General features: G+C 42.8%; 1 protein-coding gene across 1 annotated transcript; it reads left to right on the plus strand.

Moving 5' to 3' along the window:
• Window positions 1–1,138: 1,138 nt before the first annotated feature.
• Window positions 1,139–14,948, plus strand: LOC143935245 (olfactory receptor 11A1-like). The gene is made up of 3 exons (XM_077458953.1): window positions 1,139–3,184; window positions 13,743–13,876; window positions 13,967–14,948. The coding sequence occupies exons 2-3, from the start codon at window positions 13,874–13,876 to the stop codon at window positions 14,891–14,893; spliced, it is 930 nt and encodes a 309-aa protein (XP_077315079.1). The 5' UTR covers window positions 1,139–3,184; window positions 13,743–13,873; the 3' UTR covers window positions 14,894–14,948.
• Window positions 14,949–19,475: the final 4,527 nt, after the last annotated feature.

Consider the following 19,475-nt stretch of genomic DNA (forward strand, 5'->3'; position numbering starts at 1 on the left):
GGTTTTTTGTGTTGTTTTCTTGAGATTGATTGGGAGCACTGAATACCATGCAATTTAGTTAAATAACACAGGTGGTATTATCAAGGTTTTGCACGTGATTTATGTATAAATATTTGTAGTACTGAGCACAATCGGTACTAGTAGATATTCATATATTCTATATATCCATTATTAAAACTCAATACAACCCCATCTGAGCAGATAGGGGTAGTGGGAGAATCATTTACCTGACTTATTCAGTTATGTATACAAGATTCAGCTTCAGCTATAGAACTTTGTAAACGACCAGCTTTTGTTTTCTAACAAAGATTAGCCTGTTGAATGCTTCAAGGCCTCTTTCATATGGGGGTGCTTTTAATACAGATATGTTTTTCTTTTTGCAGACAACGTTTGATTAGTGCACCCACTGGCATAGCCATAGTTCTTATTGTGATCAAATAATACTATCAAATGCCCGTATGACTTTTCTATCACACCACACTTATGTAAGTTTTCCTAAACTCTTAGGGTCCTTTCACACGGGGCGGATCAGTTCTGATCCGCCCCGTGGATGTCCGTTTGCTCAGCGGGGATCACTCCGCCGATCCCCGCTGAGCAGGGAGATGACAGGTCTGTCTCCGCACACTGTGCAGGGACGGACCTGTCACAGCGCCGCTCTCCCCTATGGGAGATCGGATGACGACGGACCGCAGTGCCCGTCGTCACCCGATCCGATCCGCAGACGGATGGAAAAATAGCTTTTTCCTCCGTCACACTTTTTCGGATCGGAGCGGGTCGGATGTCAGCGGACATGTCACCGCTGACATCCGACGCTCCATAGAGCTCTATGGAGCACCCGTTCAGGTCCGCCTGAAAAACTGACAGGCGGGCCTGAACGGGACGTTGGTGTGAAAGGGGCCTTATTGTTGACTTATTTTATCCATTTGACACAAATATAGCACATCTATTCCCTGTACGTTGTTAATAAGTCATTGTTTTTGTACCTAATTGATGTATTCCTTGTAATGAGATACTTTTAGTAAACATTTTAATTTCTCAGTGGACTGACTGCAAATCTTCCGGGAACTACCTGATTATCTGTAGAAAACCACTAATATATATAAACAGTTATTAGTACAAACTGTAAGAAAGTCTTAGACAATCCTGTTATTAACACTGCTATAACCTTATACGCACCCTCTGTTAATTTACCACATCTCTAGCTTATGTTTAATATATGGGAATATAAGTCTCCAGTCTTGAAACATTTTTAAAACAGGTCACACTTTTGGTAAGTGAATTTTAGAAAGAAAGGAGGAATTCTTGTATCCTAATATATAGACCACTGTGCAAACGTTGTAGGCAGGTGTGAAAAAATGCAGTATATAAAAAATGCTTTCAGAAATAGAAATATTGATAGTTTATTTTTACCAATTTACCAAATGAAAGCAAATGATCAGAAAGGAAATCCAAATCAAATCAATATTTGGTGTGATCACCCTTTGCTTTCAAAGCAGCCTCAATTTTTCTAGGTACACTTGCACACCATTTTTGAAAGAACTCGGCAGGTAGATTGTTCCAAACATCTTGGAGAACTAACCACAGATCTGTGGATGTAGGCTGCCCCAAATCCTTCTGTCTCATGTAATCCCAGACAGACTCAATGATGTGGAGATCAGGGCTCTGTGGGGGCCAAACCATCACTTCCAGGACTCCTTGTTCTTCTTTGACATTGGCTGTATGTTTGGGGTTGTTGTCCTGCTGCAGAATGCATTTGGGGCCAATCACACCCCTCCCCGATGGTATGGCATGACCGATAAACATCTACATGTATTTCTCAGCAATGAGGACACTATTTTTCCCAAACCACATTTCCAACTCCATTTGCAGAAATGCAGCCCCAAACTTGCAAGGAACCTCCACCATGCCTCACTGTTGCCTGCAAACACATATTTGCAACCCTTCTTAAACAAACTGCCTTCTTCTACAGCCAAATATTTCAGATTGTGAACTCATCAGTCCAGAGCACCCGCTTCCATTTTTCTGCACCCAAGTTCCTATTCGGCAGAAGAAAGTATTGACCCCTAAGTGGACTTTTAAGGCACTCAATTATGTGTAAATAGAAAAATATTACATTTTAGTGGTAAATATATATAGCGAGAAATACAGAATAAAAATAACGCAATGTTGCACAAACATGCATATGAATTAGAACAGTCAGCACAATAATTGATGATATTGTCTTATGATTCACCCAGTGCGTTTCAGAGTTTTTTCTCCTTTTTTGGGGATACGAAAGGGAAATTATTTGTGTGTATTATCACTGAAACTATCATATGCAACACATTCAACTTAAAGTATATCCCGAATATGGCCGTCTGTGATGCTCAGCCTTTAAGCGTAAGGTTATTTGCTGAAAGGTGGCCTAACAAACCCAGAGAAATATCAACACCCAATACTGCTGAAGTCAGAGGATGGTAGGGCCCTCATGATGGTTGACCTAATGTTTATTCATTCACAGGTAAGAATAACAGGCTCAAAAAATAAGCGCCCATTTGAATAAGCCATATGGGAGTGCGTTTTCGGCACTCAACCCAAAAGTTCCTATTCTGGCATAGTTGACTTATTAGTCTTGTCCCCATTGAAGGTATGGGTTTTGGCTGCATTTCTTCCATGGAGACCACTTCTGAACAGACTTTTCTGGACAGTAAATGGATGTATCTGGGTTTCACTGGTTTCTACCAGTTCTGTGCTGATAGCACTACTGGATATCTTTAAAGAGAAGTAAGCATGACCACTGTGTCTAAGGTCCTCAGCATTGCCTGTTTCTTTGTGTTTCTTCAAAAGAGCTTGAACAGCACATCTTGAAGTCTGCTTTGAAATTGTTGCTTGCAAAAGACCTTGCTGATGCAGTATAACAACTTTGGGTGCTCAGTCTTGCCATGGTGTATGACCTGTGACATGATTTGTCTTCCACAACCTCATCTTAGTAGCAGAGATTTACTGTTCCTCACCCAGTTTTAAGCCTCTTATGCAGCTTTTTCTGTTTCAGTTAATGTGTTCTGACCTACATATGACATTGATGATCATTAGCATCTTCTTGGTATAATTGGTTAACCATTCACCTGACTCTAGTCTAACAAAATCTCCGACTTTGTGAAAGTGTACACTTGTACAAAGAAGTGATGCTGGTTTGAAGGCAAAGGTTAGTCACACCAAATGTTGATTTGGTTTTGATTTTTCTTTTGTTCTCTCACTTTGTATTTTGTAAATTGTAAATTGCTAACAATAAACAATTAAAATATATATTTTTGAAAGCATTCTTACTTTCTTCACCTCAACAGCTTGTCCTGAAAAATTGTATGTTAGTGCAAATATAAAAAAAAGTATCGCGTACAGTACTCAAGCATTTCTTCACAAACTTTTTGCACATTATTGTATTTGAAGAGAAAAGTGTCATAAATCCGAGCACCAAACCTCCACAATTGGAAGTGAAGGGAAATTTAGCTATAGACTAGAAAAAAAATTTAAATAAATAATAATGATGAACTAATATGAATCATAACCCTTCCCTAGTCGAAAACTAGACAAAAAAAATGACTATACATATACAGTGGTACCTTGGATTACGAGCATAATTTTGGTCCAGAAGAATGCTTGTAATCCAAAGCACTAGTATATCAAAGTGTGTTTCCCCATAGAAGTCAATAGAAACTCAGATATTCTTAGCACAGTGATTGCTATTGTATGCAGTACCACATGTGGCCAGAGGTGGGAGGGCGACAGAGACACTCAGAAACACTCGGAGACTGGAACACATACCAAACATATTGTGAGGTTTTTCTAAAATTTAACTGGAAAAGTGGAAATACACTTTATAGTAGAACTCATTAATAATATGAAATGAAGGGGTTACTTGTATAAAGCCGGGGTGGAAAAATAGAAATAAACAGTACAAATCACAAGAAAAAAAAAAATTGTGATTTGGTTTCATACTTGTAAAGGTGGTAAATATATGAAGTTCACACTGAAAAGTAAGCCACTTATTTTTAAAGCTTAGAAAGTTACAAGTTTTCAGCTATTCTGCTGCTGTGGAGTAGATCCAAACATGCATGGGTAAATCTAAAGCTACCAAGAAATCCACCAAGTGCTTGACTTGTGTATGTATGTTCAATTGTCCAATGGCAACCATAGCCAATTGTTTTGAAAACAAATGTAAAATTTTAGCTAATATCGACTGTACATACACCACAACTTTTTTTTGGGTTCTTGAGAGTTCATAATTTAAGTTTTCTTACATTAATACAAGAAGTATGTATTATGTTCTTGATAAATAATAATTGTTACTATTTTATTTAATGAATTAATACATTTTATGTTTTTTTTTTTTTTTTTTAAAGAGCTACAACAACAACCAAGAATTTTGAAACACTTTACAGGATTGTGATACCTCTGTGAGCCAGGATATAAAATATTGCTATATAAAATAAAATAATACTAATTCTATCATTCAGATTTGGTTATTTCATAATTATTAGTTTTCTAAAAAAATGTAAACTTCCCGAAAAATTGAGGGTTATTTGCTAAAGAAGTTAAAAATCTTCATTCAAAAAGAGGAAACATTAAAGTCGATAATCTAGCGTGCGGATAAAATAAATAAGCAGTCATTTGCTTTTCTCAAGAAATTTCAATTATGAGAAAGGGAAATTACTATATATATTTCTGCACATGATTTGATAACTGAATCATTTTTTTTAGTGAAAAGTATATAGCAAAAAATGTCACCAAGAATCTGCAAAAGGTCTCAAATAAGTAATAAATTCACAAGGTGCATCCATGCAAGGGCAGTTGCACTATGCACTGGAATTTTCCCCAGAGCTTAGTGATTGTAGTGGAATTTTACTTTGAAAAGCATATCTAATCATGTGCAAGGAAAATTAACATAAAGCATTTTTTCTAGCACATAAATGAATCATGGAAATCAGCAGAGCTTCGCCCCATTTACTAAGGTCTGGGAAAAATCACTTGCAAACTGCAACTTTCCTTTCAGTGTGGACAGTCTATTTGACTTTAGTAAATCAATCCCTTGAATTCCATAATTTAAAAATGAAAGGTGCATACATATACACACTTGACTTGAATTGCAAGCTAATCTTGTTAAAAATGCAACCTAAAATTCATGGAAAATATCAAAGAGCAACATAGTGTAGACATCTACAAAGATTGGTATTTCTCTTCCCAAAAATATATATTAGTCCATTTGAACAATATGAGAATGTTGATGGAAACATGTTACTAGTGGAATGTCATGTGATTTATTAAAAGCTACATCTCCTCCTTGACTCTACAAAACCTTGAGCTGTGCCCTGTTTTTGGAAAATATGACAAGCTCTAGCTCTACTGAAACAGGAAACCTTGGTGTCGACATCCTGTTGCTGGGATGTTTTGTCAACTAAGGCCGGCCATAGATAATGCAAGGGTTGCAAGAAAGAAAATCGCTTGATTCCCCTATCAGTACAGTCAATGTTGATGGGATTCCTGCAACTCTATTGTGTTCTCCTGGCTGGGGGGGGGGGGGGGTAGGGGTGCTGGAAAAAGCCCCTGCCGGGTGAACACATGGCTAATGCCGCTGGCAATAATTGCATGTAAAAACCTAATATGATATTCACCATACATTTACTGCAGGAAAATCAATCATAGATATTTAAATAACATGAACAAGGAAGATATAAATATCTCAAACAAAAAAGTAGGAAGATAGGGGTGTGGCTGGGGAATCCTCAAAATATACGGCACCTCATCTCAATTAATTTAGCAAAAATTGTAAATGGGGATAGAGGGAGGGGATTATAGCAGTGCCAATAGATTAAAAATTACAAGAGGTACATAAAATATCAATATACTTTATTTACATATATAGAAAAAAGATATAAACATCAATATATAAACATGCAGGAGTGTAAGCAGATACGGTACATATATTTAAATTAAGAATAAAGGAAGAAGGGGCCTAGGTGTTAGAAGGCCAGTAGTACAGGTAATCAATTCCCACATATTTCCCCAAAACATTGGCTTCCTCAGGGAAATGGTATAGGCCTGTGCCAAAATTTTAGGTTCTAAGTAAAAAGACAAAGAAAGAACATCTACAATTCAAAATTTAATTTAAATACATTTCATATATATTTTGAGAGTTGAATGCATGACATGGTCATATGCTTTCAATAAATAAGGGATCCAATTAAGTGTCACAGATACATACCCCCAAGAAACCCCCAAGAAAGTCATTAGGATCATCCTCAAGAGTGAATAGAAAGTAAAGATCAACCAACAGTAAACTGATCCTCAAAGCACTTTTTCTAGTGAAGAGTTACTAGCGGAGACAGCAGGTATCGACTTAAAGTGCTATATACTTGTACATAACATTATCAAACATGTATTCCTGGGAAAGTTTGGAAGAAAAGAGAGAAGTGAGAGAGGAGCAAGAAGCTGGAAGAAGAGAGGGATACGAAAAGAGTGATAAAGAGAAGAGAGGAGGGGAAAGGGAGAAGTATGGGAGGGTAGTCACCGTAAACATTCCGCAATTCCGTCAGGTCCAGCCTTCCCTGAGGTTCCAGAGACTCCAAACGTCATGCGTCATGCGCCTCCAACCGGTCCTGTATCCTGGTGGTCATCTTTTCCATTAGTTCCATGTCCCTGATTCTGGCGTGTAATGCACCCGGGGTAGGGGGTTGTGTCTTTTTCCAGTGCAGGGCCACAAGACACCGCGCTGCCGTCAGGATGTGCTGAGATAGTTTTTGCAGGGATTTCGACAGTTTGGGGAAGGGGACACCAAGTAGGAAAGTTTTGGGAGTTAAGTCCAGCGGACGGTTCAAAATACTGGTCAAGAGACGTCAGACCTCCGTCCAGAAAGGGACTATACGGGGACACTGCCAATAAATGTGTAGGAGGGTGCCCTTGTGCTCCCGGCAGCGCCAGCACCTGTCCGTTGCAGAAGGGTAGATGGCATGAAGAATGTCCGGGGTCATATACCAGAAGAATACAATTTTGTATGCTTTTTCCCGATAAAGTGTGCACATGGAGCTTTTGGATGCCTGTGACCATATCCTCCGCCATTGCTCCTCCGTGAGCACCTCACCCAGTGCCTCCTCCCATTTAAGCATATATGCATGTTTGCCTTTGGAGCCCATGGGAAATACATTAAGTATTTTGTAGATATTGGAGATCATCCCTCTCTGGGCCGTGCCTGCTAGAATAATGCTTTCAAACGAGGTAGGCGGAGAGAAGCGGAGGTCAGAGGAAATGGTCTGGGCAAAGTGACGGATTTGCAAATAGCTATAGAATCTCTGACGGGAAGGTTGTATTTGGCTTGGAGGTCAGCATAGGACAGAAGTCTCCGCGACCTGGGGTCCACGAGGGCCCCCAGATGGAAGAGGTTCCGGGAAGACCAAGGGTGCGACATCTGGTGGGATAAGCTATCTGGCACCTGGGGGTTGCATATAAAGGAGGTCAGGAGCGATTTATCCGTGGTCAAGCCAAACTCTTTAGAGAGCTTACGCCAGAGGCGTTGCAGATGGGACATGGATCCCAGCAGTCGGGACTGGGGGACCAATGTCGCTGCACTCCAGAGCATGCTATTAGGGTGCGCCTGGGCCAACCATAGTATTTCAACTTCCGACCAGCGGTTGTGAGGTCTTTGGGTATACCAGGAAGCGACCGCACGAAGTTGGGCCGCCTGGTGGTACTTAACCAGATCAGGGAACGCTAAACCCCCATCCGAACGGGAGGCAGTCATGACAGATCTAGGTATTCTGTGCCGCTTGTAGTTCCACGTAAATTGGAGTAGGTCTCCTTGTATTTTTTTCAAGTGTGATGAAGGCACGGGGATGGAGAGGGTCTGGAAAAGGTAGAGGAGCTTCGGGAGAATAGTCATTTTCACAGAGGCTATTCTACCAAGGAGAGAAATTTGGTGTTTCCGCCACCGTAACAGTAGTTGCCTAATCTCTCCGTAAAGGGGTGGGTAGTTCGCCTGGTATAGGGAGGCGAAGGTTGGGGTAATGTTTATCCCCAGGTATCCTAGGGATGTAAGTTTCCAATTGTAGGGAAAGTTGGATCGTAGATGGTCCACCTCCGGTGGTGGGATGTTAATTGGGAGGGCCTCCGACTTTGAGGCGTTAATTTTGTAGCCCGATATTGCACTATAACGATCTAGCTCCATATGTGAGTTGGGTAGGGATATCCCGGGTTGGGTCAGGGTGAGGATAACATCGTCCGCAAATAACGAAATCTTAAATTCTCTGCCCCGAACCGGAATGCCCCTAATAGCTTGGTTCCGTCGGATGGACGCCGCCAGGGGCTCTATACAGAGGGCAAACAGTAAGGGTGACAGAGGGCATCCCTGACGTGTGCCGTTGGAGATAGAGAAGGTCAAAGAGGTGGCGAAGGGGGTCCTCACCTGAAAGGATGGGTTGGAGTAAAGATGGCGTATGGCCCGCAAAAAAGGCCCCCCTATCCCAATGTGGGTCAGCGTGGCGAACAGGAAGGGCCACCCCAGTCTATCAAAGGCCTTTTCCGTGTCCAGGCTCAGAAGCAAGGACGCCAACCCCTCCTTGTTCGCCACGTCGACCAGGTCTATTACCCTCCTAGTGTTATCTCCCACCTGGCGGAGGGGGACAAAGCCCACCTGATCCCTATGAATCAGGGATGGCAAGACCCTGTTGAGACGCAGAGATAGCAGTTTAGTGAAAATTTTTAAGTCTGCGTTCAGGAGTGCTATGGGCCTATAATTGGCGCAGAGGTTGGGATCCTTATCTGGCTTAGGGATCAAGGTAAGGAAGGAGCGTTGCATATCCGAGGGGACGGGGGTGTTCTGTAGGAAAGCGTTAAAAAAGTCTACTCATATGCGGAAGCAGGAGGGGCAGAAAGGCTTTATAATATTCGTAGGGCACGCCATCTGGACCCGGGGATTTGTGCGCAGGGAGGGATTTAATGGTCAGTTCCACCTCCTCTTCCGTGATGGGCACGTTTAGAGAGGCCAAGTCTGACTCTCGGATACGAGGGATATCACTGTCGGATAGGTACTGCTGCATACGATTCAAGAGCTCTGCCGATACAGGATTGCTGGGGATGGCAGGGCTATTATAAAGCTCCGCGTAGAAGCCCGCAAACGTATCAACTATATCTTTGGGGTGGGAGACAAGCTCATTAAGTTTATTTTTGATCTGGTGTGGGGCGGACAGGAGGGTTTTGTCCCTGAGTTTCCTTGCTAGGAGAGAGTGCGCCTTATTACCCTTATCATAGTACGTCTGTTTAATTCGCAGTAGGGCTTTTTCCACCCGACGGAGTGCCACGTCTCCTAGTGCCGTGCGTAGATTGGTGATTTTTCTGAGGAGTGGCAAGGACGGAGACATGGGCAATTTCTGTTCTAATTGTTTGAGCTCCTTTTCTAGTTGTAATTTAGTGGCCGCTACGTCCCTTTTCATGGCTGAGGAAAGTGCCATGCACTTACCCCGTACAACCGCCTTGTGGGCCTCCCACAAAGTGGGGAGCGTAACATCTGGGGTCATATTTTCTGTAAAGTAGTGGCTGAGGGTCGAAACTAATTCCGAGTGGGAGGGGAGGTGTTGTAGAAGGAAGGTGTTCAGCTTCCAATTATAGGGCCGAGTCGCCGGGGAGCCCAAGGCCAGGGTAAGCATTATCGGGGCATGATCCGACCATGAGATCGGCAGGATAGACGCACTACGTATCGCTCTCAACGTAGCGTTATTAGTGAAGAAATAATCTATGCGGGAGTGCATTCGTTGGGGAGCTGAATAGTACGTATATTGCCGATCCCCCGGATGGAAGGCTCGCCAGGCGTCAAATAGTGCATAACGTCGGGTAAGTTGCCGAAAGAGTTTCGAGTCCCGGAGGGCCTTGATCGAAGGCACATGGGTAACCACCACTAGGTGGTCCGCCATAGCCGAATGAGCCAAGTTAAAATCCCCTCCCACCACTAGATAACCGGGATCGGTTTTAAAGACTTTGGAGAGGAAGCTATGGTGACGGACATTTGGGGCATACAGAGTACACAGGGTAATCAGTTGCGACTGCCACACCCCTTTAAGTATCAGGAAACCCCCTGAGGGTCGCTCTAGTGGTCAGTGTAGGTAAACGGTGCTCCATGTCAGATCAGGATAGCTACCCCCGCTCTCTTATGGGACCCCGAGGATTGGTATACAAGCGGAAAATTTCTGGAGGCGAAGGCAAAGGATCCCCCTTTATCAAAGTGCGTCTCTTGAACTAGGAAAATATCCGCCCCTGACTGTTTAAACTTCCGTAGTGCCAGATGCCGTTTCCTATTTGAATTTAGGCCATGGACATTCATGGATAGGATCTTGGCCATCAGTCAAGTCGTGGGGGGGGGAATAAGTGTGAGGGCGGAATCTTACCCGGGTGCGCTTCAGCCGGAGGATCCAGTCGCTGCGTTTCCGGAACCTGCAGACTGCGGAGTGGTGACTTAGGAAAAAGGAGAGGGGAGAAGAGGAGGGGAAAGAAAAGAGAAGAGAGAAATAGGTTAGAGCAGCAACATCGAGATTGTAGAGCAAACTTGGTTCCGTAATCGGACCAGATATAAAACAATAATCGACCCTGAGTGAGTGGATCACTTGGGTCTGCTTGGATTCCCAGGGGGCCACCCGACCCAGCGCAAAAAGCGCGGGCTGGGCGGCCGCATGGGAGTCCCGGTCTCCTCATTCAGCACCTAAAAGTGACTAGAGGAGTACGGGCTGACAAAAAAAAACAAGCAAAATTGCTAAAGTATAAATCGTAACAGTAAGAACAAAGAGGAGCCTAGGGCCCCAGGTACCCCACTCGTGTACTCGGGGAAAAAAAAGAGCAAAAAAGGGGGGTCGCGAGAGCGAGGGGGGAGCTCACTCTCCCGAGTCTCCCAAATACCAGGCTAAAAGTAGAAAATCAGTAGTAAGGCACCATGGGGGAAGGGGGAAATAGGAACAAACAGGAACAAATAGGAACAACGGGGACCAGCATTAATTTAGCGTCCAGGGACTAGACCGCTGATCGGTCAAAGGAACAGTGAACCTTCATCTCCACTGCCAGTCGGGCCGGGAGGGCCAACTAGTAATAAAAAAAAGTCACAAGAAAAAAGATGGAGGGCTGGGTGTTTTAGCCAGGGTTCTGTCTGTTAGGTTTTTCTGACGCGTCCCGATGTCTGGGTCGTTTGCGGGAAGGAACCTTTTGCCACAGCGTCAGAGGTGCAGACTGAGTAGCCACGAGGTCCCAATCGGGGATCTGGGGGGGCGGATGCCCAAGTCCTCACAGAAGGCCTGTAGATACTCATGGTATCCTCAGGGTACTTCAGAGTGGCCGATTTGCCTTGATGTTTGGCAGTAAGGCTAAACGGAAAACCCCAGCGATAGGGAATGTGGGCATCTTGCAGGATGCGTTTTTGCAGGGTGATCCAGGGGTGGTCTGGAAAGAGTTGCACTGAATGGTCCCGGAAGGTCACCACGCGAGCTAAACGGGCCTGCCGCATGATGTCCTCCTTGAGGTGAAATGAGTTAACTCTACAGATGATGTCCCTGGGGCCGGAATTGGCATTTTTGGGGCGCAAGGCCCTATGGGCTCTGTCCATCTCGATAAACTTGGTGGTGGGTTCCCCAAGGAGGGTGTTAAAAATTTCCTGTAAGATAATCTGAATATCCTCCGGGCCATCGGACTCCGGGACCCCCCGTACCCTTATGTTATGCCTACGCCCCCTGTTATCCAAGTCCTCCACATGACGTTGCATATCTCTCAGTAACAGATGATGATCCGCCCCCTGTGTTTGGGCCCGGTGGACCGCTATTTTGGTCTCCTGAATCTCCTCTTCGGCCATCTCCACCCGGTCCGCAAGATGCTTGAGACCAGAGTGGAGCATTTGTATTTCTGCTCTACATGTGGATTTGACGTCTTCCATTAATTGCTTAAAATCCTCTTTGGTAGGGATCGCTTGCAAATACAACTGCCACTGTGGGTGTAGCGGTGGGGGGTATGGTTCCTCAAGAGCCCTCTGATCTGGGCGAGAAGGGGGGGGGCAATGGTCTGGGACCCGCAGGCCCATCAACAGGCGTGGGAGAAGCAGTCCCAGGAGTGGAGTCCCACACCCCAGCCCACTCTGAGGCTGGGGCCAGGGGACGTGACCTGTGCTGTCCCCCTCCATGATAAGGGGAAGCTGTGGGGTCCCCAGAGTGAGGAGAGCAGGTCGGGGATCTGCCTTGGTAGTGTAGGTGGCTGGGAGCCCGCAAAGAGGTCAGTCTTTGGGCTTTGGGTGGTGGAGATTCTGGGATGGAATCTTGCAGGGGTATACCCTTTCCTCCGGGCCTCTGGTACACCCAGGATAATGGCTTCCCAGGGAGGGGGGCAGGGAAGTCCCCAGCGTCCAGAGGGGGGGAGATTCCAGAGACACGGTGGACATGAAGGGGTCTGAGGCCGCCCGGAGCAGCCTGGGAAGTGCTGCTGAGCACTGAGTGTCAGGTGGAGAGGGGGACCCCCTCCCCAAACGCCTCGGGCCTAGCTCCCCCACCTCCCAGTCCAGTCCATCCCCACAGGGAACACTCCTATCGGTCACCAGCGGAAGGGAGGGGGAATGGTGTGTTAGGCGGCGTGGATGCTGATTAGGTAGAGGGAGACTGTCCGTGCACTGCAGCAGCGGTGGTGGCGGCGTGGTAGGCCTAAGGCCTAGCTGGGCGGTATGGTTGGCGGCCGGAGCTGGGGGTGGACTACAGGAGCTGAGGACGTCTGCTGCGGTGTCCCTCTGTGTTCGGGTCCTCGCTGGCGGCTTAAGTGGGCGCCGCGATCCGGAGAGGCGGCCCGTGACGGCGCGGTGATGGAAGTTGGCGCCATTTTAGGAGGCTCGCTGGCCGGGAGCTCCGTCGCCAGAAAGAATGAACGGAGGTCTGTAGCGGAGCCCGGCGGAGCTGCGGAAGGTCCCCTGGATGTTGAGGAGCGGGTAGCTCTCGATTTCCCCATTGGATGGCGATGGATGGTCCCCTTAGGTGCCTTGTAGCGGCAGCTGGCTGGAGAGCACGGGAGTTAGGTGTCCATCAGGGTCGGCTTCCGGTCACGCCCCCCTGAAATAAAATTTTCAAGTCTTGGGGTCAAGTTATATAAAAATCAGCATGCAAATGTTTCAAGGATTCCCACAGTTGTCATGAATAATCACTGTAATTCACTTGATATTTTTAATTTCCTGTGTTTATTTTCTATGATCTACAACTCCATCTAGTGGCCAAAATGTGGTATTTTTAGGATTTAGGTAATTCAGTAAAATGCAGCATTATGCAGCATGGTCACTAGATGGAACTGACAATCATAGGAAATAAATATATTAGATAAATTAAGGAGATTATACGTGACAGCTGTGCAAATGCTTGGGTCATTTGCATAGCATTTTTTTTTTTTTAAATAGACCCTAGGTATCAGCTCTGACCACTTGTCTGTTTTTAAGCTACTGAATTCCACGTATTCTGCTCCTCTCCACAGCAAAGGAACAAACAGTTTTGTAGCGGAAGATAACAGCTGGGAGGGTCTCCTTTTACATAATGCAGGAAGTGTGCATAGGGCATAAGAAAGCTTTGAAATTCTAACATGAGCAACACGTATTTTTTTCACTTATTAATCAGATTTAACACAAGACTTTTAAAAGTATATTAGTATATTTAAAAGACCAAAAAAATAATTCCTTTGGGTTTACATGCACTTTAAGTATTGTTTCCTTTTCTCTTTAGAAAAATCTGCTTTTTTTAATTAAGAAAAGGGGGTTGGTAACATGATTTAAAAGCCTCAGATATTATGGTGACTACGGCAAGAGCTCCAGTTGGTGTTGATGAAGGAATCTACTCTTCTGTACCCATTCTAAATGGTATGGACCAAATTGCTAACAATCTTTTAAAGTTACATATCTCGGGTATATGTCATTAATGCTAATTTAATATTTGTTTTATAATTCCAGGCCATGCAGAAGAATCAATCTTCTGTATTGTTCTTCCAGCTTCTTGGGTTTCAGAATGCCCAAAGTCTTCGAATTCCACTCTTCTGCTTCTTTCTCATAATTTACATTGCTATCTTATCTGGCAATCTTCTAATCATGATGCTTGTATTATTGAGCGAAAAACTTCGGTCACCTATGTATTTCTTCTTGAGCCACCTCTCACTATGTGATGTATTCTGCACTACCAATATCATCCCAAACATGTTACATATTTTACTGTTAGAGGTTGTTTCCATGCCAGTGGTGGAATGTTTTCTCCAATTCTACCTCTTTGGTTGCTCAACGTGTACAGAATCTTTCCTACTTACAGTGATGTCCTATGATCGATACTTAGCTATATGTTACCCTCTACATTACCTTTCAATCATGGGCATACAACTCCGTGTCCATTTGGTCGCCTGGTCTTGGTTGTTAAGTTTTTGCATAACTCTAATACCAGGAATTTTGGTGAGCACACTAGATTACTGTGGTCCTAACACAATTGATCATTTCTTCTGTGACTTGGCCCCTTTCCTTAAGCTTTCGTGTTCTGATGTTTATTTTGTAGAAACAGAAATAATTGTGTGTTCAATACCCATTATTCTCTTTCCCTTTTTATTCATTATGATGACCTACGTCAATATTTTCCTGACGATACTGAAGATTCCCTCTAAGGCGGGCAGGCAGAAGGCCTTCTCTACATGCAGCTCTCACTTAATTGTAGTGTGCACGTATTATGGAACTCTTATTATAGTCTATATGGTTCCTACCAAAGGACATTTCACCGGCATCAACAAAGCCCTGTCTTTGCTGTATATTGTTGTTACACCCTTTTTCAATCCCATCATATACAGTTTAAGGAATAAAGAATTACAGGTTGTAATGAAAAAAATGGTTTGTCATAAGTAGTAATATTTTAATTTCAACGCTTGTTTTGTTAATTTATGTTCTATAAAAGAAATCTGATTCTTTTTTTGTCCTAGTATTATACAATTTGTATTTTTTACATATAAACTGCACTTATTACTAACATTCACACAAGCAACCACTACCAAATCACTTTATAGCATTGAGTGACAAAGTTCTTCTTTCTTGCCATAAAAACCAAACAGCTTATCCCCAGTTCCCAGCCTAGGCAACAAAGATCACATGATCTCTGGGTAACTAGCTGGAAATGACAAGAAGAGCTACTGGTAACAAGAATAAAGCACTAATCCCTTATGAGAGAAAGAGGGGAGTGCTACAGGTGTTTTTACAGGCATTATGTCTGGGGGGGCTTCTGTACTGGAAAGAGCTGTACTACTGGTGGGGGAATCTGTGCTGGAGCTACAGGCGAGGCTTGTACTGAGTGGAACCTGTACTGTTAAACCGCTGTATGGTCTTGGACACCATGCTGCATCTCAATTTCAGGGTCTTGCCAATCTTCTTATAGCCTAGGCCACCTTTATGTAGAGCAACAATTCTTTTTTTTCAGATCCTCAGAGAGTTCTTTGCCATGAAGTGCCATGTTGAACTTCCAGTGGCCAGTATGAGAGAGTGAGAGCAATAACACCAAATTTAGTACACCATTATTATTATTTATTATTATTATTTTATTATTTATTTTATATGTATTTTGATGTAAGAAGGCAATTGACAATGAGGATGGCAGCAACATTTAGCCAAAAATTTATTTAAATAGTGTAGTTTAAGGTTGGGTTAGCGGCATTGGGTCTAAGGACAAGCACTGAGCAGTACTTGTATGGATGGTGGTCGTCTGTTATCTAATAGCTGGAGGAAGAGGGAAAGGCTTCAGCAATATAAAGTATAATTTAGATGAAGGTGGGTGTGTTAGTTGGAGGGTCATCATTTAATACTGTAGCCTGGTCTGATACCACTGAGTTTATGGAAACATTGTGTTAGGGATTGTTCGGTATCAGTAGGCAAGGTGTGAATGAAAGATTCCCAGGCATTCAAACATTTTTGGACCTCATTATAGTAATTTAATGTATGTGCATTCATTTTAATTTATTGTATTTCAAAATAAATTTTTAATGTTTTGGAAATCATTATGCCTTTGCATGACATAGTCTGCAGCTGTTCTGTCGCACAGTGGAATTCAATAATAATAGCAAAAAAAGAAATCCCATGTTTATTTCTTTTATTGCACATTTATATAATGAGTCCAAGGAGAAATTAAAACCTCTTGAAAATTACATGAATAATTACATCATGGGTATAGCAATTACAGTTTGACAAATACAACACAACAGCAATTAACTTTAATTTGACTTCTGTGTTTTAAGAAATTTTGTGATAAAGCTATCTTTCAAAATAGTATGGAGTTTTAAAACTTCTAAATTACTAAATAACATTTTTATATATAAAAATAGAAAATCATTGCAAGTTCCCTTATCACCTATAAAAAGACCAAGACAGAACATTCAGTAATTCATAAGATTACAGTACTGTGTGTGTTTTGTGTACTTTTACTTTTTTGAATTTGGCGCCGATCTCCGCTCCCGTGCGCCGTAACATCACAGGGAACGGAGCTCGGCGGCATTCGGCACTGTGTGAATCGAGCAGAGGACAGCTTGATCACACAGCGTGGAGGACATCGCTGGATTCAGGGGACAAGGAAAGTAACTTCTCTGTGTCCTCCCCTGCATCCAGCGATGCGATCCCGAGTCTGGCTCGGGGTTACCGCTTATGATAGTAAAATCCCAACCTGAGCCAGACTTGGCATCACCGCCAGGGAGGTTAATGAAATAGCATAAATAACACAGTTCAGGAATGTAGTCAAAAACAGAAGGCAGGGTATGGAAGGCAAAGCGAGGATCAGGAAATCAGGAGACAGCGAGATGAGGAGCAAAATCAGAACCAGGTTACAGAAGAGAAGTCAGCCAGGCCGAGTCATACACTGGAACACAAGCAGGAACACACTGGAGCTATTGACCACGTAAGGGCAAGGAGAAAATGAGTTAAGCTGCTTAAATAGCCAAAAGGGGCTGGATGGCTGTAGGCTGGACTCATGAGGCAGTTTAATGGTAACAAGATGAGTCACTGTGGAAAGAACAAGCTAGTAATTAACTGACAGCTGAGAACTGAAGGAAAAGAGCTGCAAGTAAGTAGCAGAAGGCAGCCCTGACAAATATATATATCTTTATAATAATCCTGATAAAGGATCGAGAAAATGGGAAAGAGACTACAGGAACAGGATAGAAAGGAGAAAAAAATAAAGTAAAATCAAAAAAGTAGTGGAGGAAAGGTTAGTAGCGGTTGGGGGTTTAAATTGGAGGAATGGTTTGCGGCTCTGTATTTCTCTCTTAGCAAAGGCATATGTCATTGAGTTTTCCTCAGGACAATAGATGCAAGTGTGGATAGGTATATTAAGTTGTAAATTTGGGGTGGGATATCATTTATATAGATTAATCAAACTCTCATAGGCATCATCCTGCAAAATATGTAAAAAACAAAAACAAATGGAAGGGTAACGGGACTTTAAATATGCCCATGAGAGCCCAGTAAGCACTAAATTGTTTTGTAAAAATACATTTTTATTCAAACGATACATTGAAAAAATTTGAGAACAGGATCTAAAATTTTCCGACAAAAAAAACCTGATTGGACTTTTTCCGATCGTTTGTAAAGAATTCCGACGGACAAAGTGCCACGCGTGCTCAGATCAAATTACGAGACCATCGCTAAATGCTATTAGCCTCAACGTAGTCCCGTCGTATGAAACAAACGTCACCGCGTTCCAAACTATTGGATTTTCCGACAACTTTGTCCGACCGTGTGTATGCAACACCAGTTTCGGACAAAATCCGTCAGAAAATATCTGACGGATTTTGTGGTCAGAATGTCCGATCGGGTGTACAAGGCATAAGAGTTGTATATTACACTTTTGTTTTTATTTAGCTTTGCTTTAAGAATTATTAGTACAAGTAATAAATCAAATTTCCACGTCATTTTAGTTTCATGCTAGGATTACTGTAGGGTACATGCCTGAAGGTTATCAATGCTGAGTGTAGTAGGTCACGTAAGAATCTTAAGTATTAATTGTGAGAAAAGAATATGAAAAGTTTGTGCATTTATTTTAATAAAGTATAATAAATACAATTTAAGCATCCATTCCTACAAGTAAATTGGAAAATCTCTGGATGTTTATCATCCACTTCTACACAGTCCAATCCACCATTGACCACACAATTTCGAGCTTTCTTTAACAAAACTGTCCAAACAGAGGAATGCCACCTAACTAAAAGTCTCTATCAAGGCCGCTAAATGATCTATGGTGTTGAAAGTAGACTGTTTTAATCCATTTGGTTGTATTTGCAGTTGAAATTGGTTGAAACTGGTTACAATTGTTAAAAAATTTCCATCTGTGTGGCCAGCACGCAAGCTAAAAAAATTGCAGGTAAAGACATAAGGACCCATAAAAACTACATTTGTACCCAAAGAGAGCGTTGTATTTTATTTATTTATAGTATGCCGAAATCAAAGGACCATTTTAGATAAACAATATCTTATGATGTCCTTTTTTTAAATAATGCAATGTTATTCTTACCATTATAAATTTGTTCTACTTTCCATTATTGAATAGGTTGTATGTAAGATGTAAAACAGTTTTAATATATTAATATTTTAGTGTTTTTTTAACTTTAAAGTGATTGTGAAGGTAGTTTTTTTTTTTAAAATAACAAACGTGTTTACTGTATACTTCCAGCCGCTTGCCATGGGGGCACTCGTGTGTGCTCGCAACCGAGCCCCGCTGCTGCATCCACTGACACAGACAGAGGGACTCAGCCCCGCCCCACCACTCCCTCATCACTGGCTTTGATTGACAGCACTGGGAGCCAATGGCTCCAGGTGCCCCAGCAAAGCCACAGAGACCCACAGGGGGGGGGCAGAGAGGAGCTACAGACGTGCAGGGTGTTGGATTGAACGAGGGCTCAGGATAAGGGGGGGTGTGAGGGGGATGCTAACACCTAAACATTTGTTACCTTAATACAAGGAATGCATTAAGGTACAAAATGTTTAGGCTTTACAACCACTTTGAGCTCATAAATATTTTAAATGAATCACTTATTGACATATTCTATACATTCACATAGGGACATGACACATAAGGGAAGACAAACATATAGGGTACATATCCAGTGACCCTTTACTTTTGCCCCCTTTGTTCTTCTATCAAATTTTTAATCTTCTCATCACTATTGCCCACCTTCTTCTATTCTATAAAGTTAATGACCCCTTTTATTTGTAATGTCAATGCTCCTACCACTTTCCGTTCCCATCTTCCTCCTCATCATTCAAACTGTGCCCCCTAATTGTGCCCCCCCCCATCTTACATCCTACGTTTGTATTTTAGTGCTTAACTGCATTGGGATCTAGAATTTAATTAATCCTCCATTGACTTGTAACTGTAAAAAATGATTACTCTTGAGAAATTCCCTAGGTAGAAAATAGAATAAAAATAATCATCAAGGCCACTCAGTTGGCAGTG

This window comes from Lithobates pipiens, unplaced genomic scaffold (genome assembly GCF_037356315.1).
Source record: "Lithobates pipiens isolate NorthernLeopardFrog02 unplaced genomic scaffold, aLitPip1_a1.2 Scaffold_28, whole genome shotgun sequence".
NCBI lineage: Eukaryota > Metazoa > Chordata > Amphibia > Anura > Ranidae > Lithobates > Lithobates pipiens.